Genomic DNA, 22809 nt, shown 5'->3' with positions numbered 1-22809 from the left:
GTCCGTGGGGGGAGATTGGGGCCTCCTTGTACATCAAGGAGCTAGAGCAGGGTCTGCATGCCCTCTCCGGGTATCCGCGTGGACCGTGCAGATGTGTAGTCCCCGCGGTGGGAGGGCCCAGTTCAGTGGGCTGATTGGATTTGTCCATTGAAGCGTTTGATGTTACATGAAGGCAGCTCATTCCAGAGGATGTTAATTGCCCATTGCAGTGATCAGGTCTGTAGCACCATCGATCTCACCAGGATCAATGGGCTGATTTAGTGTCTTACTAACTCTTTAGCTGGACACCTCATCAATAGCCAGCCACTTACCGACCATCAGCACATTAACACAGGTCGTGCTGCCAAGAACCCACTCTGCCCCGGTCCCCAGCTGTCACTCATGGCTGAGTTTTCTTGCAGGTGAAGGCTTCAGGAGGCCATGTGCTCAGTGACCGAAGCTATGGAGCCAGGCCAGCAGCCATCCCACAAATGGAGATGACACCCAGCTGAGACCAGCTCCGTGCAGCGTCTCATGGCTCCCCTGGAACAGCTGCTGCCTACGGACCACGATGCTTGAGAGTGAGCTACATGAGCATGTGGGGGAGACCCATGGGGACCTGGAGACTGGATCGGGGATAAGGTGGCAGGCTGTGGTGAGGAAGAAAGGGAACAGATTGGGAGCGGGAGGAGCTTGCACATGGCCTTGTCTTAGTTAGACAAGGGGTCCCCCTGGGGTGGTGGAGAATGGCTCAGAGTTGTGCTCTGTGGGTCTTCAGGAGCACTGCGCTTTCTCCACAAGCAGTGTTCGGTGGCTATGACCCTGAAGCACTGACAGCATCAGGCCCCTGGTGGGCAGCCCTGGGAGCTCAATTGCTTGAGGACTCTTTTTGCCTTTCTGATTTCTGCTTTGCGCCCAAGGTGAGGAATGTCGGAGGCATATGGGGCTACTCGTGTACCAGGTGATCAGCAGACAATGGCCCACTCCTCAAGGCGTAGCTTCGAAAGGCTGGGGTTTTGGCATAACCCGAGGTGGGGAATTTGCATTCACCTCCCCCTAGAGATGCCCCAGGAAAACTGCTTCACACTGTTCTGTTCTTGTCTGGACCATTGTTCAGTATAGTCCTTTTGAGCTGCCAGGTCTTGCATCTATCACATCTGCCCCCTTAAGAGGTTACATAGGATCCCGGCCCACATGAATATGTAAACCATCCATCTAATACAATGGACCCCAAAGATACTTACATGGATTTCAATAAGGTCTCCCAAGGATATTGCAGGAAATTGCCATGCTTGTCACATTCTCCTCAGCCTAGAACACTAGGACAAACTAGAGTGTGCTTCTGGAAACAAGAGGAGGCATTTCCTTTCATCTCCAGCCTTTTTGGGGATAGCCATGGTTCTGGGGGCCCAGGTATGTGACCAGCAGAGTGAGCCATGTATGAGGTTTCACAGGGTCTAGCTGATACATCCCTGTGTCAAGGGCAGATGGCAATAATCTTACTGGAACTCTGGGAAGTTTGACAGACCCTGAAAGGCCCCGATCTCATTCATTCTTGTTCCTTCTACCGCCCAGAAGTGTGTGCATGGATCTGAGTGGACCCTAGTGACTCATGTCCTTTGGAGTCTTGGCACAGCTCCCTCCCTTGGTGATTTTTACCTCCTCAACCCAGGGCAGCATCGCACCTTGGCCCTGGAGGAGATGGAGAGTGACCCTGTCAGCCCACCGATTTGTTAAGCTGAGCCTGTCATCCCTCTATTAGTGCTTTCCAGCTACCGTACAGCAGAGTGGGAATCTGAAGGGGGTTTTTTCAGCCAAGCATGAATACAGGCAGGCGGGGGAAAAAAACATGCAAAGCCTGGTGAGCAGCTGGTTCTGATGAAATGGCAAGCAAGAGAGGGTCAGAAACAGGCCGGGTGCTTTATTCTGTGCTGATGGAGTTAGTGAGAGCAACCACTGCGTGCGATGGAGACCGTATCAGGGCTGCAGCGGAAGCGAGTGGAGTGAGGGGAAGGAACTGGGCTAGCTGTGCAGGCAATAACAGATGCTAGGTGGAGTCAGTGAACAATGAAGAGCACTAGGATGTGACAATGGGAGGCAGGTCCTATGCTCCCCGTTCCCACCTTGCTCCGTTTCTTCCTGCATTGGCCCCAGCTTGGCCTCCATTTGGTCACCTCTGGAATTTCTAGTCCCCTCCACCTCACTCCCCATCCCACCACACAGCCTCACCCCTTACGGCGGCAAAAGGCAGCTCTCTCTGAACCAGCCTTGTGAGACGACACATAGATAGAGAGCCCTGCCTCCAGGGACTACGGAAGTGACCTGTGGCTGCAGGAGGCTCGGTGTTTCTGGATCCGTGAGAATTAAGTATTGTGTCCTCCAGCTTGGTCCTGATCTCACCCAACCTCCGCTCTTCTCTCCTGGATGGCCAAAGCAGGTCATTTCACTGTCTGTGCTTGTGGGGTAGGAGCGCCAGGGCCATGTGGCATGCAGGCTTTAGTATAAAGCCCAAGGATCCTCCCAGTCAGGGTGGGAGAGGGGGAGACACTGTGGTGGCATGGGTTACGTGTGTGAAGTGTGCACTTGGGGCTCTGCTGTGCCAATGCTATTAGGCAGCACTGGGGCAACGTGCCAGGTGGCAGAGGGGCAGGAATGGTGGAAGTGACACCACAGTATTGACCCCAGTCCATGTGGCTTTGAGCTCCTGGCCTTCAGTGTCCACATGTGAACATGGCTATGCGGATTTCATGCCCTACAACAGAATCCATGGGCAAAGAGAGTTGATGGGATAAGCTGACCAAGGACCAAGAGCAGATGGAAGTAGTGACGTTAAAATGGTCTCCCCATGGCCAGCACCTCCACAGCCACCCCAAGGGCTTATTCAGATTGTGGTCACACTGAGGCACCCCAGTCCTGGACCAGGAGGCCACTGTGCTAGATGCATGAAAAATTGGTCCCTGCTCTTCGCCCCTGTGCCCAGTAGTGTGTGAGCCTGACACAGTAAGCACCACGGGAATGGGCCTCTGCCTTAATTTGGCTTAAAGGGAAGGAGCAAGAGAGTCCTCAGCAAAGTTGAGAAGCATTTAAACAGCCCTTCCTTCCTCCCCGCCACACATAGCCTTCAATCCATGCTCTTCTCCTGTAGGCTGTGTCCCTGGCGCAATCTTTACTCCAGTGCCAGTCACGTAGGGCGGGATGTGCGAACGTGTTCAGAGTTGGACTTTCTCTGCTCCCATGGGAGCAGGGTTAGGCCAGTACTGAGTGCCCTTGCCGGAGACATTTTTCCAAATATCCTACCATGCTTTCCTGGGGTCGCCTTGCCGAGTGGATTTATCCAACGCCCACGTGCCAGTACATGAAGTCACACGCTGTCCTCTTCAGTTTAGTGAATGAAACATCCAGTTTATTATTTAGTTTTCCAAGATCTCTTGGGTAAGACCATCGAAACTGGTAACAACACACCATACACAGCACGTAGACTACGTGGGATGCTATTTACAGAAGAGCCATGCCATCAAATTACCAGCTGTTCCTGGCAGCATGCGGCTATCGAACCTTCACAGAGACTTACTTGCTGCACAGTAACCTGAAAGAAATACTCGAACAAGAAAATCCTGCTTGGTAAAGTGTATGGTAAGAGCTAGGATAAGAGATGTAAGGGGCTGAAAAAGCACGTGGATTGCCATAGATGTCAGGAAATCACCTCTCAGAGCCAGCAAGGCACTGAAGTGGCATGGAGAAGCCGGGGTTAGGTGGCTGAGAGCTTCCCCCCATAAACAAATGGATGGGTGTGAACCTTTCCCCTCACCCCTGTTTGGGTCTGGACTGGGATTGAGACACCCTCCAAGGGCTCTGTTCAGCTCGGCGGTGTGTGAGCCTGGGAACTGTGCACATTCAGGCTCCCTTGATATTTTCCCACCATCTCCTGCTTCTGCTGTGGCGGGATGCACAGGGAGGCCAGCCTGTGTGGTGGGACGTTGCTCTCTGCGTCCTGATGGAAATGAGAGAAGAGCTGGAACGGGACTGGGGGAGCAGGTGTGCAGCGTGCGAGTGGGAAGGGAGTTAACTGGAGGCCAGAAAGGGGGTTAGGCTAAGCTTAGTGTTGACTCAGATTTAATTAAAGCTTGTTCATCGCTCTCTAACCATCTCCCGGCCATGGTACACCAGTGCCGCTGAAGAACTGTTAGGCCCTGGATCTCTGTGGTTAGAATATACAGGGGAGTCCGTGGACCTGGGAATGACCCCTTTAAAGCATGGCAGTGGAGCACCCTGCCTGCGCAGGCCGGCACGGCTCATGCGTACTGCCAGACGGACCAGAGGGTGCCCAGCGTGATGCTATAGGCCAACACAGCCACCAGGTACACCCGGAAAAGCAGCACGTCCAGCACGTAGCCCACCTGGAGCCACTCGCGGGCGATGTCGCGGAACTCGTCGCGCTTCTCCAGGAACTGGCGGATGGCAGAGATCTCCTGCAGGATGCTGGCCACCACCGGGGAGCTGTCTCCTTGTGCCGGGGGTGCCGGCAATGGCCTTGCGCCCGCCACCCTGAGGTTCTCGCAGCCGTAGTGGTTCAGCTTGGCTGCAGGAACAAGACAGATAGGGGCAACCTCTCAGAGGTCCCGGCCCTGCACTGCTGAGCTGTGCTGTGCTGGGCATTATACCACCCCAGAGGTGGGGTTCTGAGCCCCCATCCCCAGTGTCTGGCCCAGAGCAAATAGCCTCTGGGGACGGGCAGGGGGGTTAAATCCTTTTCTCTAAGTGCTAGGCCAAGGGACTTGAGCTCCAAAGAGGGGTCGTGCTCTGGCAACCTTGCCCCGGGGCCAGCAGGGAGTGAAGATGCCAAGGGTGCCTTTCTAAGCCTGTGCAATAGGGCTGTGTGGCCCAAAGGAGATCCTGCTCCATTGCTCCTTCATGTGCCACATGGACTTCCTGGGCAGAGCTGTTCCCTGGGGTCCCGCTGAGAGCAGTGGGGTGCCCCTCTCATGTTTTGGGGCTAAAGCCCCGAGAGGATTTGGGCTCAACACTGACCCCATCATGCAGGCTCCGATGTTTTGCTGCGCTGCACCATGGTCTAGCTCCACCAGGTGAGCCCTGAGTTCTTTCTAATCCTGTGCAGCTTGTTCCCGCCCCCCCTTGGTGGTGATGGTAACGTGCAGCCAGGGTGCCAGCTACACTTACCCCCTTTCCCAGTGCCACAGCTCGTACCTGTGCTGTCATTGTTCTCCGGGTGCCGGCTGATGTCTGAACTCTGTGTCCTGCTGGGGTAGAATTTCTTCCTGTCGCGGATGCAGAGAAGGATGGTGGCTCGTTCCAGCACCAGGTGCTTCACCCAGTCGGGGACGTGAGGCTGCAGGTCCTGCTTGTGGACCAGGCGCACGATGAGGATGGTCTCGGTCAGGCTGATGACCAGCAAGGCCATGCACACGACAAAATAGACGCCTGCCAGGGGAAGGCAGCAATGGTCCGTGGTCAGCAGGGTCAGTCTCTCGGCAAGAGCCAGGCCACAGCCCAGGCCGGGCCTGGGTGAGCTCTCTGTACCCACCTCTTTCAATGACGTTAGGTCTTCCTCACATGTAGTACCCACTCCTGCTCCAGCCCTACCAGGACCCCTGGCAGCTCAGCGTATCACTTCCACCCTGGCCCAACCAGCATCCTGGCTATTCCTCTCCTAGTCGCCCCACACCCGGCTCTGACAATGCCCCTCGGTCCTGATACACCACTCTTGTTGTTCCAGTCCTCGAGTGCATCTGGAGCTGTGCAGATGCCCTCTAAGTCTGACCCTCAGCAGACCCTGCTACTTCAGCCATGGCCTCCTCAGCCCCACACAGCTCTGCCAGTACCCCTCAACCCTGACCCACAGCCCCCGTCTCTTGCTATCCTAGTTCTGGTCTTCTCCCTCCCACAGCTGTGCTAATGGTCCTCATGCCCAAACCACAGCATCCACCCCCCACGCTGTCCAGTGCACTGTCCTACCAGCTCCTCCGGCCATACAGTTCATCTGCCCCACACTATTACCACCCATCCCCTCCTTGGCTCTGGACTCCGCGAGGGAGACCGATGCTAGATTTCAACCGGGGATGTGTGCGCACCTAGGTAACCACGGTGACGGGCACCATCGTACCTATCAGTGGGGTCCCAATGGCAGTGGCCGGCAGCGTGTCCGACACGATGATCAGGAAGACGGAGTAGCCCAGCAGGAGGGTGATCTTGAAGGAGACCCTCTCCCCGCTGTCGGGAGGCAGGTAGAACCCCACGATGTCCATGACCATCAGGAAGATGCTGGGGAGCAGCAAGCTGACGGCGTAGAAGAGGGGGCGTCTCCGGATGACCACCTGCCAGCACAAGAGGGGATGGGGGAGTGTGGAGAGATCTCTGTCAGGAGGAGCCCACTTGGGAATAAAGGCCCATTGCTGCCTGGCTCCCCTTCACCGCCACTGGGGCCTGTTATTGCCAGGCAACCCTGTCAGACGTGAAAGGCCAAGAGCTTTGCTGGCACCAGGGGCCTGGCTGAGTGGCTGCTGTGCTCCTCAGGCTCCCCGTTTGCTGTGGGGAGCATTGCCCGCTTCTCACCCCGAACGCGGGACCCTTGGTCTGGCTTCGAACTGGCGGCAGCAGCTTGGCAGGGCAGCTGCGCAGCTGAGACCTGCTATGGCCTGGCTGCCCCCATTCTAAACGAAGGGCCCAGGCCCCTGAGCAGAGCACAGGCTGAGAGCAAGGACGTCCAGCTCAGCTGCGTAGCTCCTCCATGCACACACCCCGCCCCAGCACACCCTCTGGGCTCCAGCTGCCCAGTAAACAGCCCATTAAGCCACACACCTGCAGTGGCTTGGATCCTCGGACCATCAGCGCTGGAGAGTTTTAATGCTCTGCGGCTGCATTATGGCCTGGAAGCAGAAGGAACCGCCCTGCCCTGGAAGGGGGGCCCCAGCTATGGAACCTAGTCATGCTAAGGGGAAACGGCTGCTCATATGGGCGAAACAAACGGCATCTGGGCTTACTCTGTGCGTGTTTCTTGGATGTTAGTCTAACTCTGGCTCAAACCAGGGTTCTGGGGGGAGCTCTGCAGTCTGTAGGCAGCAGCTGGACCCAAAGGAGGAGCTGGCTGTCAGGTAGGAGCCATGCTGAGAGACTTCGTTTGCCTCCCATTGGCAAGCTGCACTGGAGTGGACCTAGGCTGGGAGCCCTGTCCCCTTACATGAGTGATGTGCTGCAGCTTGTGTTGCAACAGTCCTTGCTATCCCCACCATGGTATGCAGCTCGGCACATCCTGTGGGGTTCGCTTAGCAACCCCTCTGCACACTTTAGAGCCAGGAGATCAATTGCACAAGTAGAGAAAATGGCAGCATTTGCCTTCTGCATCTTGGTGCGTCTCCCCTCTGTTCTCCCCTCCCCGCATGCCTGACCAGGGGAGGGGCCTTACATAGAACTTCATCTCGGCGTAGCTGTCGCTGCCCTCCACGCTGAACTCCCGGAACTGGCTGAGGACGTAGAGGAGCTCCCACTCCCCCTGGTTCATGAAGACGCTCTTGTCAAACTTCACCAGCTCCGGCTGCCGCCACAGCGAGAGGTTGATGTCGCGGACTGTGGGGCGGAAGAAAGGTGGGCATCAGGGCTGGGGGCCTGAGGGGAAGGGGCATCGTCCCCCAAAACTGCTGATGCGCTCCATGCCCACAGCCACCCTATGAGGTCTGGTAGCTTCACACTCCTCCTTTCCAGGCCACATTCCTCCTCCCTCCTTGTTCTCAAGGACGGATTGGCCTGCATGCGTTCCCTCTTTACTAGGGCCGTCTAGGGGGGTGAGGCATAGCCTGCATTGAGCCAGCGTGCTCCCAGAGACTGATCGCTCCATGCCACCCTCCGCCCCGCTAGCTCTTACCCCGCTCTGTCCCTCCTTGGGTGCAACAGCAATACAAACTAACCCCAGGCTGCCTGTGCCAATGAGCCCCAGCACTGACCCAGGGAGCCCCGCCAGCTCACTCCTTGCTCTCCCTGCTGGTAAGAGGGCCATTTTGTGCCTTTTGCAATGTCCACTGGGAACGAAACTGAGACCCGCCAAGTGGCTGCAAGCTATGGAGTCCCAGACCAGGTTATATTGACTCCCCACACAGCTGGAGGCTTTCTTAGTGGCCTGATCCCTCCCTCCCTTCCCAGGCTGCTGGAGGGCAGGGTGCAGCGGGGGAAGGCAGTGCTCTCTGTCACGTACTGTTGTGCAGCCAGCTGGTGAAGGTGAGCGAGCAGTTTTGCACGTCGAAGGGGAAGTTGTAGATGTCCAGGCTGCAGGCAGTCACCACCTGGATCGGCTTGAGGTTCTGGACCTCCCCGTGGTAACGGACGTAGACATACGGGATGTCCGGGGACTTGCCCACGTCCACGCTGAAGGGCACAAAGAATGGGAATGTCCCCGTCCAAAAAAAAGGCGGACCCCTCTGGCTCGTTTCTACCGTGGTGAAATGCCAGCGAGCTGCGGTGGCTGGGAGCGCCCTGAGCCCGGCTAGCCGGGACAGCTGGGAGTGTCTCTGTTAGGAATGGTAGCAGCTGTGACACCTGCTAGATGGGACCCTCGGGTTCCTGGCAGGGTATTGGGCAGCCTGAAGCCAGCAAACCTTGGGCTGTACAGCAGCCTGAGACCATGCAGAGGTTTCTGTTTAGAGCCTGTTGCTGCCAGCTGAGTCCTGCCCAGGAATCTATCCAAGGAGCCAAGCAGCCCATCCTATCCTTTCCCCAAAGAAACCTACAGGTTTATTGCCTCTCCAGCTCTGTGGACCCATCTCTTCTTTCCCACCTTAACCCCTCCCGCAACCGTTACCAGCATCACCCCCACTCAGCCAAGCTATAGCTCCAATGCCTCTCTCAATGAGTGACTTGTCTATTTCGACTGTTAGCTCTGCAGGGCAGGGCTTTCTGTTACTACCTGTATGTACAGCACCCAGCACTGCGGGGCCTCGATCTCAGCTGGGGCTCTAGGCACTGCTGTAATACAAATAATACTTCTAGGAAACACAATAAACTGTGGTAGATTCCTTAACGTTCAAAGGACAGACCCGTACAACAGTTACCTTTGGTGACAAGGCTCTCTGATGCATATGTGTCTGTCACATGGTTATAAAAGGAAGGAAGGAAGTGGTGCCAAGGAGAATACCCTAGAGGAAAGCTGTGTCCTGTGTCCTCCCAGCTTGCTGGGGGTGGAAAGGCCTTGGAGGGGCTGGTGAGCTGATAGTTGGGGGTTGATTTGTTCTGGTTTTGAGTCATGTGTTTGGAAACAAAGTGAGCCTAGAAGGAAAGGGGGGAAATGACTTGAACTGGGGCTCTTTTTAACTTCCCTGGCTGGCGAGTTTGCACGCAGGCCTACACCTTTGCATCTCGTTAGGGCTCTCTGTATGGACACACTCCCTCTGATTAGTACCGGGAACGCCTCACTGCACATAGCAAAGCTGTAAAGTTTTTAAAGGGTGGCAAGTGCCTGAGATCATGGAAGCTCCTGAAATCCTAGCAGAATAGAGATGGTTAAGAACAATAGATTTCTTTCCCGAGGAAGGGTTGGCAGTTCTGCAGCTGCCCCTGCATTGTGTTTCCTGTACAAAACCTTCCTCTGAATATCTGAATTCCACCCCAAATGCAGCAAGGGTAATTATGAACGTTTATAGTCAGCCAGCATTGGAAATGTCCCAACTCCTGAGCTATTCCCATCTGCAGTGTACGGTACGCGGGGATATTGCCAGCTCTGTGCAAACCAGCAGCAGTGCTGGGAATACAAAGTGGGATGTGAACTTGCGGGGGAGGAGGGAGAGAGTTAAATCTCCAGGCCCCATGAGCTGTTGTCTGAGAACTTTGCTGCACTTACAACTCATTGATGAGGATGTCTGGTACCCAGATGCTGTCGGTGGGGAGGGACATCTGCGTGATGTTATCAAAGTCCTCTGGATTCCACCTGAGAAACTCGTCGATCCAGTGCTGCAGAAGTGAGATAAGAGGGGACTTAGGCAGCAGGATCAATTCCAGGCCGGTTCCCCACCTCTGGCAGGAGTATTAGATACAAAGCAAAGCCTGTCTTCCCAATTACTGTACTTGCCCAACTGTACAAAGCTTAAAGCATTCACCCATTCCCCTCTAATCCTATAACTCTGTGCCCCACATGCTACTTGTTATCCTCCAATGGTTTTGACCTCGCTGCACTAAGCTAGGACATTATCATCCATGTGCCCACACTCTGAACCACCGGTCTCTCTGCTTTCCAGAGGGTGCTGGGTTTTACGGGTTGGCTACACACTGCATATGGGGATGTCGTCTTGGTGCTGGAGCAAGTCTGTGCACAGTTTTAATCTTCTGGAGACGTATCGTGTCCCGGCTATTCATTTGGCTGCATTGCTCATTTTGGGATGAATTAGGTTAGCTGATAACTAGCAGGAGCTCATAGGGCTCTCTCATCCAGGCAAATGCATAGCCAAAAGGACGGTGTGTTCGGGGAGCTCTGGGTGAAAAGAAAGTGAGACCTCTCATGTGGATGCCAAGGGAGATGCCCCACTGATTTCAATGTCCCACTGCTCTCCTCCTATCCTGGAGCCGTGGGAGTTGGAGTAAACTCCCTCCTCCCCATGCGGAAAATGGAAGTTGGAATACAAGTCGGTAGCTGGCCAGATTGTCCTTGTCAAGTGACGGCTGCTTGAGCAGCAGACGCGCCTGAGTTTCCTTCGGCGAAGCAGGCAACATGCCTCCCTTCACAGAGGCATTGACAATCTCCAATAAAAAGTCCCCACAGGCCAGCACCAGGCCAGTGTCTGAGAAATCGCCATGTTACTGTGGGTGCTGGCGCTGCAGAGATAAAAGCTACTAACGGTGGAAAGGACCTGGGAAAGTCCTACCAAAGGAGAATGGAAGAGAAAACCATTGATTCAGAGCTTCGTAAAGCCGGGAGGATTCCAGCCACTCACCTGCCTGTACCAGATGTAGGTTGTCAGCACCTGATTTTTTTCATCCTGTTGGAAATAAAAAGCAAAGGTGAAATGGCAAAGGGCATTTTACAGCTCAGGGGTTACTGATATTGACATTAGCCATTGTTAATGCAGAGGGCCCAAAGTTATCAGGAAGGGTTTGGATACAAATGAGCACCAGGTTCCAGATGTCAGTGGGGATCAATTGGCAAGAACACAAGAGGAGAAGGTGAGGAAATGGCAAAATAACAAGCAAAGGATCCTTTGATTGCAGATCCTTTGGGACACGGATGGACCTTCTTAAGTTCTTCAGCTTTCCCCACCAGAAGGCCTGACTGTCCTCTAACTGCTCTGTTGGCAGAGGGGCCTTCAGATACAGTCACTAATCCAGCACATTTTAAAGCAAACTTCTTTCAGTTAGGAGTAAGGGGTGGGTGTGTGGATGGCTTCTTGTAGCAACTCAGCCTAGTCTGTGGTCAAGCCTTTCTGGGATGGTGCATTGAAGATTATTAAATTATACCCGGGGCCTGGTCTCCAAATCATCTCAGCATGTTGGGTGCTGAGCACTTTGGAAATCTCACCCTTAATTAGGTGCCTAAATGGTTTCTGAGCAATTGAAGACATGGCTCCAAGTGATTTGCCCTAGTTTACCTAAACAGGATGTCTCTCCTCACCTCATCCTGGATGTGGAAAAACTTTGTGACATATGAACCCTCCCTAGGCTCAGAGGTACCTACCCCCACTCCTCAGCCCCAGAGATGTTAGGCCTGCTGGGCTCCGTGGCAAAGCGGAGGACTTACCACGCTGAGAATGGCATATACCATGACATCAATGGCTACGTTGGTTGTCCTTCTCCAGTCCTGAACTGGCCGGACACCCTTTCTGTAATGAGTCAGCAGGTAGTCAGAGAGCTGGAGCAGGGCTGGCTTGGCAGAGTTCAAAGTCCTGTTGTTGCCTTTCCGAGCAGCTAAGGGGGGGAAAAAATATCACATTTCCCTGGACTCATTTCTGGGCATGAACCCGCTCAGTGCATCACCTTCCCCATTCCCTCTCTCTCTATGCTGCTGCACAATCTACGCAAAGCGACTTGGCTCGTGGGAAGCAGACTCCCAGCAAATCATGGCTCAGTCTGGCTGAAGCAGCTTCCAGCCAAGACCACTTCAGTGCAGCGCCTGCCTGGTCATCTCCGGTTGGGAGTGACTCCCACCCAGGACTGGCTCGGTGTGGCTCCTGTCGACTAGAGAACAGAGAAGCACTTTATTGGCTCACCATGTGGAACTGCCTCCTCCGGGGTACATGGCCTGGGCTCGAGACCCTGCAATGCAGTCTGGCTGTGGGATGGGGAGCTCCACTAATCTGAACTAGTGCAGCCTACAGCCTGGCCCCCAGCTCCTCAAGGTACTGCAGGCACATGGCTCTGCCTCTTAGATAACTTTTGGGCATCCTTGGCAGTGCCCCACACATACTCAAAGGGGTTTGAGCTTTCTTCCATTCAAAAAGAGCACAGGGTGCATATTGCTGGTGTAACAGGGTGGCCTGCCTCGTGGGCTGCAGAGCCTGGAGCTAAGCCAACCCTGATTATAGGATCAGCCCCACCTGCGAGGAATCGGGTGATTCCAGTACAAAAGGAGCAGGAAGTTGCAGTGAAGGGGAAGCTATGTCTGCAGATGCTGCAGGGTGTAAGAAAGCTCCTGCCGGGCTCTGTGTCAGCAGGAGAAAAGCTCAGAAGCAGGGCAGAGTGAGTGCTCTCCAGGCAGGTAGGCCTGGGAGAGACCCTGTCCAAGCAGGGAAACGACTGCACTAGCCCAACTGGAAAGGACTGTGGAGAAGAACAAACTCCAGGCAGGAGGTGCTGGGGAGCAGAAAGACAGGCTCTTAGGGTGGTGGGGATGTGCCCAGCTGAAACTGGGATGAAGACTGAGTTTGTGTTCTGTTTGTGATCCAAAACCTCTGTGGGGTTTTGGATCAGGAGAGAGACACTGAAGTGGGGTTGGGGCCTGGAAGTCCATTGTGTACCAGAAGACTAAATAAATAGGCCCCCTTGTGGCGATTGTTTGAACTGCCTGTGGACTGTGAATTTCTCCAGGGCTCTGAAGAGGGGAAAACAGAGGCCGGGTGTCTTAGAGGGACCTCTGGTCACAAGGGGGCACTCGGGAGGTGGCTGCCTGTGTTACCAGGATTTACAGCAAGACTGACCATATGGTTAATGTACATCTTCCTTCCATAAAGCCAGCCTGCTAGCTTAGTGTATCGATAGCTCCAAGCCCTTCTCCCTGGGCTCTCTGTGGGAGCTGGATGCAAGGTGACATGTGGAGCTTGGCTTCCAGATCTGTTGTCTCCAGGTTCAGCATGGACCAGAATCAATGGGCAGAGGTGAGACTATTCCCACCCGGGGAATATTTAAAATTTCCCTCAGTATTTTTTTAAAATAAAATTATCCCAGGGAAGTGGAGGGGGCAGGAGTAGGGGGAAGAGGCTGAAGCTAAAGAGAAACCAAGATGTTTAATTCATTTACCTCTTTAATTGATTAAAAAAGAGTATTTATGTGACTGAAGGCCTGATCCAAAGCCCATTGAAGTCAATGGTAGTCTTAGCATGGACTTCAATGGACTTTGGATCAGGTTCTGAGAGTTTCATACATGGTGAAAGCTTCCAAGTGGTCTTGGCCAAAGTTTTTGCAGCCAGACTTTTTCTTGGAAAGCAACAGCAGAGCAGCTGGTTTGCCTGGATATTGGTCAAATATCCGTTGCTTGGCCAGTTTCTCCCTCCTTGGCTGCCTCCATAATCAGCTGTGAAGTGGGGGCGGTTTAAGGTCTTGCTCTGGCACCACGCAAGTCAATGGGAGCCTTGCATTTGACTCCAGTGGTGCCTCATCAAACCCTAGGAGCCTAGATTTTCTGCCAGCCATCTCCACACAGCATCCTGGCTTTCATTACTGTTCAGCAAACATGCTAGCGGGGCTCCTCCTCTCCTTCTGTGTTGAGCTGACAAAAGGAAAGGGGCTGTGGATTGTAGCTCTTTCTGCCTAATAAGTGTTAGCAGAGCTGGTGTGATTAAAAAATGAATGAGGAGCCCATCACAAGTTGTGATAACTGTGATCCCATGCCTTAGCAAGGTAGTAATGAAACACTGCTCCCTGGATGGAGTCTTCACACCAATCAGTTGCAATATTACCATCAAACCCCCAGAAAGAGTCTGGCAATGGGGCGGGGGCAGGGATTGAGAGAGAGAGAGAGAGAGAGAGAGAGAGAGAGAGTGAATTTCCAGGCACTGGCCCGCAACCAACGGCTGTGTTTAAAGAAGCGTGGCTTGGTTGGTTTGTTCCTGCCGAGGGAAAGCTTTTTCAAATATTGCAGCAGAAAGTTGAAGAGCAAGGACAGTGTTGTGGTTAAAGCGCTGGTCTGGGACTTCCAGAAATCTGGCTTCAAGTTCTCCCACTGCCACAGAATCCCTGTGTGACCCAGGCAAATCACTTAATTTGTGCCTGTTTTCTATCTGTAAAATGGGGACAATAACCCTTCCTTCCTTTCTCCCACCCCAAATGTAGCAAAGGTAACTGATGAGGGAAAGGGTGTGTGAGAAAAGGTTATTCTGCCACTGCCTGTGCTGTACCTGTCCTGGAGATAGGGGATCAAGTTCCCACTTACCCATGCTGTCAGTTTGGAACCTTTCAACAGAGTTGTACTCACTTTGTTAATACTTAGACTTGTTAGTATTTTGAAAGTCAAGCCTCTAAACAGTCCTGCAAGCTCTCTGCGTCAATGCTCTGAGCATTGATTGCATAACAGATTGCCCCCAACGCAGTGCTCCTGTTTGCAAGGCAACTTGTGACGTGAAAGTCAAGTCAAAGCCACAGAACCCTGTTTGCAGCTCAGCCCACAAACATGACTGTCTAACACTAGAGCACAATTCACATGTAATAAAAGGAGCTAATTGGAATAGATCGGCAGGAACTTGGGAAAAGCTGCCTACGAAGGGGCCTTTCATCTTTCTTTAAAAAAACAAAAACAAAAAAGCTTTACATAGGACCTATAATGCCTCCAAATTTGCTGGGCTTGTGAGCCCCTGCCAGGTCCGTAGAAGGCAAAAGAGGATGTGAGGGAGGTGAGGAGAACAAAGGAGAGCTGCAGAAGGAAAACGGGTATTTTGGTAGTTGTGCTGTAGACTCTGTCGCATTCTCTTCCAAGTGGCCCTTAATGGTGCAGCCAGTCATAGTTGGCTCACAAAGGTTTGCTTTTGGGGCTTGCCCTGCCAACTCTGCATTTGCGGTGTTGTTGTAGCCTTGTTGGTCCCAGGATATTAGACAAGGTGGGCGAGGTAATATCTTTTATTGGGCCAACTTCTGTGGTGAAAGAGACAAGCTTTTGAGCTCCACAGAGCTCTTCTTCATGTTAGCTCTGGGTAAGCTCAGAAGAAGAAAGAATTTGGTAGAATTCAGACACCTCAGTAGGTAACCTAGTCTTGCCAGGGGCGGGTGGGTGTGTGAGAGAAAGAAAAAAAGCTGGGTGGGAAATGATTTCCCATCCTGATGATAGTTCAGAATTTGATTATTATTTTCTTTCATCCTGAATGGGGGTGAAAAATCAAAATCTGAGATGTTCCCAAATCAACCTCCCTCTCCCTCAAATGTTCAGGTGAGTCAAAGAGTTTAACAGCAATCATTCTGAAACACTTTGATTTTTGAATTGTTTTTCATTATTTCAACTTTTTCCCAATCTAATTCGCTTAAATTTGGAAATGAAAAGCTGTTTCCTTTGTTTCAAAAATGTCAAAACAAAACAGTTTGACAAGTTCAAAACTTTTTATTTCACATCAGGAGTTTTCACTAACACTTTTGGTTTAGATAACTTGGCTTTTTCATATTAAAAAAAAAAAAGCCATTTGTCAAATTCCTGACTTGCTTTAGTGTTGAATCACCACACATTGGCTCGTCCCAGAGGGGGTGTCTACACTGCAGCTGGGAGTGAGCCTCCCAGGCTTGCTAGCAGAGCTAGTGTGCTAAAATAGCAGTGTGGCCTGGACTGCACCTCGGGCTAGCCACCCAAGAGGCTGGGCCTGCTTGGATTTGGATGGCTGCAACATCTGCATTGCTAGGTTTAGCTAGCGCTTGTCTGACTACCTGGCCTGGGAGGCACGTTCCAGGCCGCAGTGTAGACATACCCTCTGGTATGTCCTCCTCTCCTCCTGCCAAGCTGAGAAGTTCCAGTCATTGGGAGTTTCGCCTTTGGGCCTTTACCTCTTGCAGGCAATTTTGGTATGAAAACACATGACACCAGCGCTGCTCTTCAGCAGCCTTGCTGCTGGACAGCTCCCAGTGGCCGCTGCCCAGAGCAGCAGAGCGGGAGGGAAGCCAGGACACACAGATCACACACAAGCCCTTAGAGACAGAACCAGTACAGGTGGCTGGGGGGCAACTTCGCATATAGAGTGAAAGTGGCTCCAGTGCTGAAAAGTCAGCCCCCACCCTATGCACTACTTACATCCTGCTTAAGCCCTCAGTTAGTGGTGCATTGGCCTCAGGTAGCATCTTTGAACAGGCGAACCCTTTGTCAGCCCCCTTTTTCATTAGACTGGAGTTTTGGACCACAGATCTTTGTTGCAGAATTACTCAAATCAAATAAAAACTAATCAACCAAATTCTTTCTGCAGCAATAAGAGCCTTAAACTTGCACCTTTGCAGGTTCATTAGATTTCTAAAGAAACAACAAGGTCTGATTTGCTGGGACACTTTTTCCCCCCCTTTGCCTAGGTATCTTGGGAGAAATCTCACTTTTCCGCATCAATCTCAAAACAAAGAAGCAGCTTGTTTCCTTCCAGGTGTTTTCTATTGTGGCTTCACGCATAGGTCTCCTGTGTGTAGAAATGAGACTCATTCGGGCTTATTAAATGGTGAGTTTTCCTAGAAGTTCTGCATTGTTCATTGGCACATGTTGGTACTGCTACCACTGTGATCCTGAGAGAAAATTCAGTTTTCAGTAGCCCTGTGGCTTGTCTCAATGTAGGATGAGAAAACAGAAATTGTCAGATGTCATCTAGTCCTGTATCTTGCCTCCAAATGCTTTAGGGGAAGGTGCAAACTCCCATAATGAACAACGAGGCACTGCAAATGCTCTGGGGTGTGTATAAAGCAGGCTCCACGGATGTGATTTTTTTCCCTTCAAGCTTCCTGCTGAAGTTGTTTCTAAAACTCTGTGTTTCCTTGGGTAACCAGGAGTGCTTGGGTAACAGACACAAGGAGAGTGGAGCTCCGAAGAAGAGAATGGAGGGAAAACAGCCCAACTCCTCATCTCTAAAGGGCTTGGCTGCACACTGAAGATGGAGGGTAAGTGCTCAAAGCTTATTAGTCATTTTCAAGCCAGATGTTAAAACTAGACTTGGCACTAAGATGAGGCTGGGATCTGTATTATCTATGGAATGTAATTTAAAATAGCATTGCCTGGCATGGAAGGGGGACTCTGAGCACAGGGGAGACAGGTTCACAGTACAGGAATTGCGTTTTATGCGTGTTTGCACTCACCAAAAAGAAAAAAGGCATAAAAGTTGGTGTGAAATTCTTGCTGGTTGATTGAAGTTAGTTTCCTCGAACACCCTGTAGTTCCTGCATATGCCAGAGGGGAACGGGTGCCTTAGGGAGCTGGCTGCAGCTTCCCAAACTTTCAAAGCGAGGAACACCATGAACAATGTTGGTTGCCAGCGGGACGGGGTGTGTGCGTGCGGGGGGGAGGAGGGGGTTAGATGATATGACAGTAGCTTTTAGTGGAGCAACCCATTAGTGAAGCATAAAGTGATTAGGGCTGGAAGGGGCCAGCATTAAGCTTCTCTAGTGCATCCTCTGCTCTCTGTGTGGGACTCTGACCTTGCTAGACTGCTTCCAATAGGTGCCCACAAGCCGTGACTTGAAGATTCCTGGTGATTTTGATTCCAGGGCAGTGGCTTCCTAGCTAATCTTGCCATTTTTGCTTTTCCATTGTGTTTGTCTCTCCCCCACCCCCATTAAATATATTTGGGCCAGAAACTCAGCATGGGCCAACGACTCCTACGGAGCTACACTGATTTACACCAGCTGAGGATCTGGCCCTTTCCTCACTGCTTTTATCGTTGTTTACTCATGACAGCAATTCCTTCCTTTCCTCTTTTATATCCTCACTCGAATGATAAACTATTGCAAAAGTTTTGGGGGCCAGAAATGAAAGACTGTTTCCAACCTGCCAGGGCTGCCCAGAGGATTCAGGGGGCCCGGGGCAAAACAATTTCGGGGGCCCCTTCCATAAAAAAAAGTTGCAGTACTATAGAATACTATATTCTCGTGGGGGCTCTGTGGGGCTCGGGGCCTGGGGCAAATTGCCCCACTTGCCCCCGCCTCTGGGCGGCCCTGCAACCTGCCTTCAAAGGAAATCCCAGACATACCCTTGCTTTGAATCCTTACAGCTGCATTGGTACCAGAATATTGCTTCCCTTGCTCAAGAAAGTGCAAAAACAATAAAGAATGCTTCCTAATTAATAACGGAGAGTTATGAGAAAGTCTGCACTGCTTGGCAGTAGGAGCGTGGAAAACAAACCCATCATCTGTTCTGTTAATTGTCATCCAAAAATATTTAGTCCTGCATTATGAAAAACAAAGCATTAGTAGGGAAGTCTCTTTACCAAGCTCAAGTGTTTGGGCAACAGGTTCCAAATTGATATATAAATCACCGTGTTCTCTCTCTCTCTCTCTCTCTCTCTCTCTCTCTCTCTTTTTTTTTTTTAATCCTCTCTGACTAAACAAGCTTAAACTTTTCAACTCTGCAGCCTTTTATTATTGAGTCTAAAACTGAGCGGTACTAAAATACCCCGTTAGCCTGTCACAAAGGCTATAGCTTATTTCTCTACTCCAGAGCTTGACCTGCATTTCTGACACTCCTTTGAACATGCAAAATCACAGAACACTTTCCATAACCTGTTATGGGTGTTTCCCCTCCGTCAGGCTGTATAGATCATTTGTGATACCATGGGTGTCTCAAAAAAAAAATCCTGTGCATGAAATACACCAAATTAAGCCACCAGGTTTGTATTAAAATACTTCTACCCATCTCTCAACACCTACAAGACCCCCCTCAACTTTCCCATAAGTTTCCTTACCTTCACTTTGAAACATAACAGTGAACAGCAGCAGAGCAAGAAATGCCCAAAGAGCAGAGGGTGTCATGGCTCTGATCCAGAGGGTCGCAGTCTTTCTTAGTTCCTCTTCACATTGATTCCACACGTAGGACTGAGTCTTCTGGTTCTCCGCTGGCTCGCCTTTTCTACTCCCCCCCCCCCACACTCCCCCCTCTATCCTTCGCTCTGCCGATAAAGGGAACCTAATCAGGGCAGCAGGTACACCTTTTGCTCGCTTTCCCCCCAAAGGTCAGGTTTTTGAAAATGCCTAATTAATCTTGCAATCAGACTCCTCTGCTGCTTCAAATTTCAGGCTGGGAGGATAAAAACAGAACCTACCCACCCAGACTGATGTCACACAGGACAAATGCACAGTGCCTCTCAGTCTTTCCCCAGTCAGGGAGGGCACTGGCATGTCTGCATGAGGTTAACCAGGGAGGCAATTTGTTACCTGAGACCTGGCTAAAAGCCGTTTCAGATAGAATTGATGGTGATGGGTTTTCTATAATTTGTTTTAAATGTCTCATCTTTGCTGTAGACAAAACCCTCCGATTTGAGATTGGAATTTAATGGGGATGAATAATGTTAACTATCTCTCTGCTAGCATGTTGGATGAAAAGAGAGTGAGGTTGCTTGCAGCAAGATGTATTAAATTGCTGTAACATATATATTACAGCCACACAACGAGACCTGTATGAAGGATCACATGGCCAATACAGGAGCATAGCTACTTTAAAGTTTACCCACCCAGTTTTGATCAGCCTTCAAATAAGGAGACCCCTCTAGGCAACTGATGTGTGGTCACTAAGGGTTGATTTCACACTGTCTGTTCAGTTTAACTGGCTAAATTGATGCAGCTGAATTGATTGCTGTGGAGTTTGGCCTGCCTATCCCACAATGAATTTGGATGTCTCTATTCAGGCACATACGGAAGAAAGTGTAGAGATGTGCGCATGTGTATGGTTGTACGAGTGTCTAGAATATTACAACTTTCTGATTACCTTTTAAATTTAATTTTTCCTTTAGAGAAAAGAGGAAGTTTTCAAGTAAAACAAATTCATACAGGTTTAAGGACTCACTAAAATCCCTGGGCTTAATACCCGTATAACTCCAGTGACTTCAGTGGTGTGACTTACTCCTGATTTACACTGGTGTAAGTGAGGACACAATCAGGCCCTTTGTTGCATTTCAAACTAAAGCTGAAAACATCTCCTGCATCCTGTCCATTGCTCTTAATACCCGTCTGTCTCTTTCCCCTGCTCTTATGTAACTCAGAGGTTTATTCCTAGATTCCAAGGCCAGAAGGGACCACTGGGATCACCTAGTCTGACCTCCTGTGTAACATGGGCCTTAGGACTTACCCAAAATAATTCCTATCTTTTAGATAAACATCCTGTCTTGATTTAGCCATTTCCAGTGATTGATGGAGAATCCACCATAACTATTGCTAAATTGTGACCGTTAAAAATCTACACCTTATCTCCAGTCTGAATTTGTCTAGCTTCAACTTCCAGCCAATGGATCATGTTCTACCTTTCTAAGCTAGATTGAAGGGCTCTTATTAAATATTTGTTCCCCAAGTAGATACTTGTAGACTGTCATCAAGTTACCCTTTAACCTTCTCTTTGTTGAGCTAAATAGACTGAGCTCCTTGAGTCTGTCACTATAAGGCAGGTTTTCTAATGGTGGCTCTTCTCTGAGCCCTCTCCAATTTATCCACATCCTTCTTGAACTGTGAACTCCAGAACTGGACACAGGATTCCAGCAGTGGTTGCACCAGTACCAAATACAGAGGTAAAACAACCTCTCTTCTACTCCTTGAGATTCTCCTGTTTATGCATCGAAGGGGAACGTAAGCGCTCAATGCGATGCAGTAGCCAAAAGGGCTAATGCGTGGTATCACGTTAGCCCTTTTTTTGGCCACCATTTCGCACTGATAGCTTTCCGTTCAGCTGATTCTCCCACGTGATTTGTGGGTTTGAGCCGTTTGCACAACAGAACAAAGCCGAACCACCGCTTCTGAACGGCAAAGCACGAGAGTCAATGTGTGATGTCACAGCCTCCAGTGTGGCATGTAATGATCAATGAAACCGGATATGTTTGTTAAAAAACTCCCTTCACAAAGCCAAATGGCAAATAAATAATATGCACTGAACAAACGAACTCTTAAACAACAATTGGTGCCATGCAGTTAATTCCCCAGAGGCAAACAAAATTTGAAGAGCAAAACTATCACTTGAATGTTTCTGGGATAGTTTGATTGTGTTTCTAGGCCAGCTTAGGGGAGCTATGGCAGCTAGTCGAGTATCCCATTTGTTAAGGACAGGTAGCGTTCTCTCTGGGTCTTTATTATTAATTATTATGTTTATGGCAGTCACACCCAGGAGCCGCAGTCCTGGACTTGCCAACCCCAAGCATCCAAAGTCATGAGTCAGGCCTCAAAAATCATAAGATTGAAAAATCTCATGGTGGTTTTTTTTTTTATGCCAAAAATTATTTTTGGTTTCTTCTTTTTGTTGTTTTTTTTTATTTTTGTAGGGTTTATTTTTTTCACTGTGCGGTGAAATTCTTTTCGTAAGCATGAGGGATAGAAACTATTTGAAAAGAAAGCTGACCTTCTCCCCCAAAAGATGACTCCAGGGGCTGGAACTTTGAGAAGCCCCAAATATCATGAGACTTGTGGGAAAATTGCGAGGGTCGGCAGCTGCACTGCCGGTGGGGCGTCTAGACATAGCTGCAACTGAAATAATCAGTATTAAAATTGAGGCGCAGATAAATAACAATGGGAAAGGCCGTTAATTGTTTAGTGAAAGACTATCTCCCTTTTAACGCTCTTGTGCGTTTTTTGGTGTTGATAAAGTTTTTTCAATTAAGGGCCTCGCTGGTAGATGGATTCCTAGGTGAGCATTAAAGAACGGGCTCCTCTGTGATGATTTAACTGAAGGGAGCAGTCCAGGACCCTGGGGCCCTGCAATGGTAGTTATCACCAGGGTTGGGGTTTGGTTTTGTTTTTGTTTTTTTGCTCGCAGACGGCACAGCAGTCAAGCTTTCCCTGAAGAAATTTCCTATTAATGGAACTGATGGCAAAACAGATAGGCAGGAATTGAAGCCCTTGGCTGCAGCACGGTGCAAATTGCATCAGATGGCAGCGTGGAGTCACTTAAACAAGATAAGAATTAGTGCGGGGCCCTGATGAACTCCCCCTCGGCTGCCAGGAGTTGTGTCAGGGAAAGAGAGTGCAAAGCCAGGGCTAATTTGATTTCTCGGCCCTGTTAGAGGACTGCAAGTCCCCTCCCGGGGAGTGCAGACAGCTCGGAGCTGTTTGCTGTTATTGAATCTGGATAATAAAAAGCACGACCAGCACAGCTGTAGCAGAGCCAGGGACCGTGCCCCGTGCTGCGGATACTGCCCAGCTGTAGGTGAACCCATGTGGTATGCACAGCTGGATTTGAGGATGGGCATTGCTCACACCTGGGTGTAGCTACTGCAAGATGGCCTCATTTGGGAATGACGCACAGTGACCGGTCTGGTGAGGTGGATGAGGGGAGGGGGCGATGCATCCAGCAACCATCTCAGTTGGCACTAATTGGGCCCCATTGTTGCCAACTTCTTCAGAGGCTGAGGACTACATAGGCCATGTGGATGGTCTGCCTCCTTGCCTCTTGCGGGCACGTTGGCTGGCAGGAAATGGTTGGTGTGTAGGGAATGCACCATTGATCCTTACATTGGCCCACTCTGGAGATGAGGAGAGGGTCATGAACCCTGG

The 22809-nt window shown here is 50.8% G+C and overlaps 1 protein-coding gene across 1 annotated transcript; it reads right to left on the bottom strand.

The window, feature by feature from the left end:
• Positions 1–4271: 4271 nt before the first annotated feature.
• On the bottom strand, positions 4272–14558 carry HTR3A (5-hydroxytryptamine receptor 3A). Its single transcript, XM_024216407.1, has 9 exons — positions 14555–14558; positions 11708–11874; positions 10908–10952; positions 9821–9930; positions 8183–8352; positions 7400–7560; positions 6101–6311; positions 5158–5418; positions 4272–4558 (listed from the first exon to the last, which is right to left on the bottom strand). The coding sequence occupies exons 1-9, from the start codon at positions 14556–14558 to the stop codon at positions 4272–4274; spliced, it is 1416 nt and encodes a 471-aa protein (XP_024072175.1).
• Between the last annotated feature and the right edge of the window lie 8251 nt (positions 14559–22809).

The sequence above is a fragment of the Terrapene carolina genome, unplaced genomic scaffold, assembly GCF_002925995.2.
Source record: "Terrapene carolina triunguis isolate 2854851 unplaced genomic scaffold, T_m_triunguis-2.0 Scaffold374, whole genome shotgun sequence".
In the NCBI taxonomy this organism is placed as follows: domain Eukaryota; kingdom Metazoa; phylum Chordata; order Testudines; family Emydidae; genus Terrapene; species Terrapene triunguis.
The sequence above is the reverse complement of the archived record's forward strand: the minus strand, read 5'-3'. Positions and strand labels throughout refer to the sequence as shown.

What these genes read in the sequence shown, in the direction of transcription:
- HTR3A (XM_024216407.1), bottom strand. An exon ending in TATATGCCATTCTCAGCGTG is followed by an intron (nt 10,953 to 11,707) that starts GTAAGTCCTCCG and finishes TATTTCCAACAG; the next exon opens with GATGAAAAAAATCAGGTGCT. An exon ending in CACCAGCTGGCTGCACAACA is followed by an intron (nt 7,561 to 8,182) that starts GTACGTGACAGA and finishes TCCGCCCCACAG; the next exon opens with TCCGCGACATCAACCTCTCG.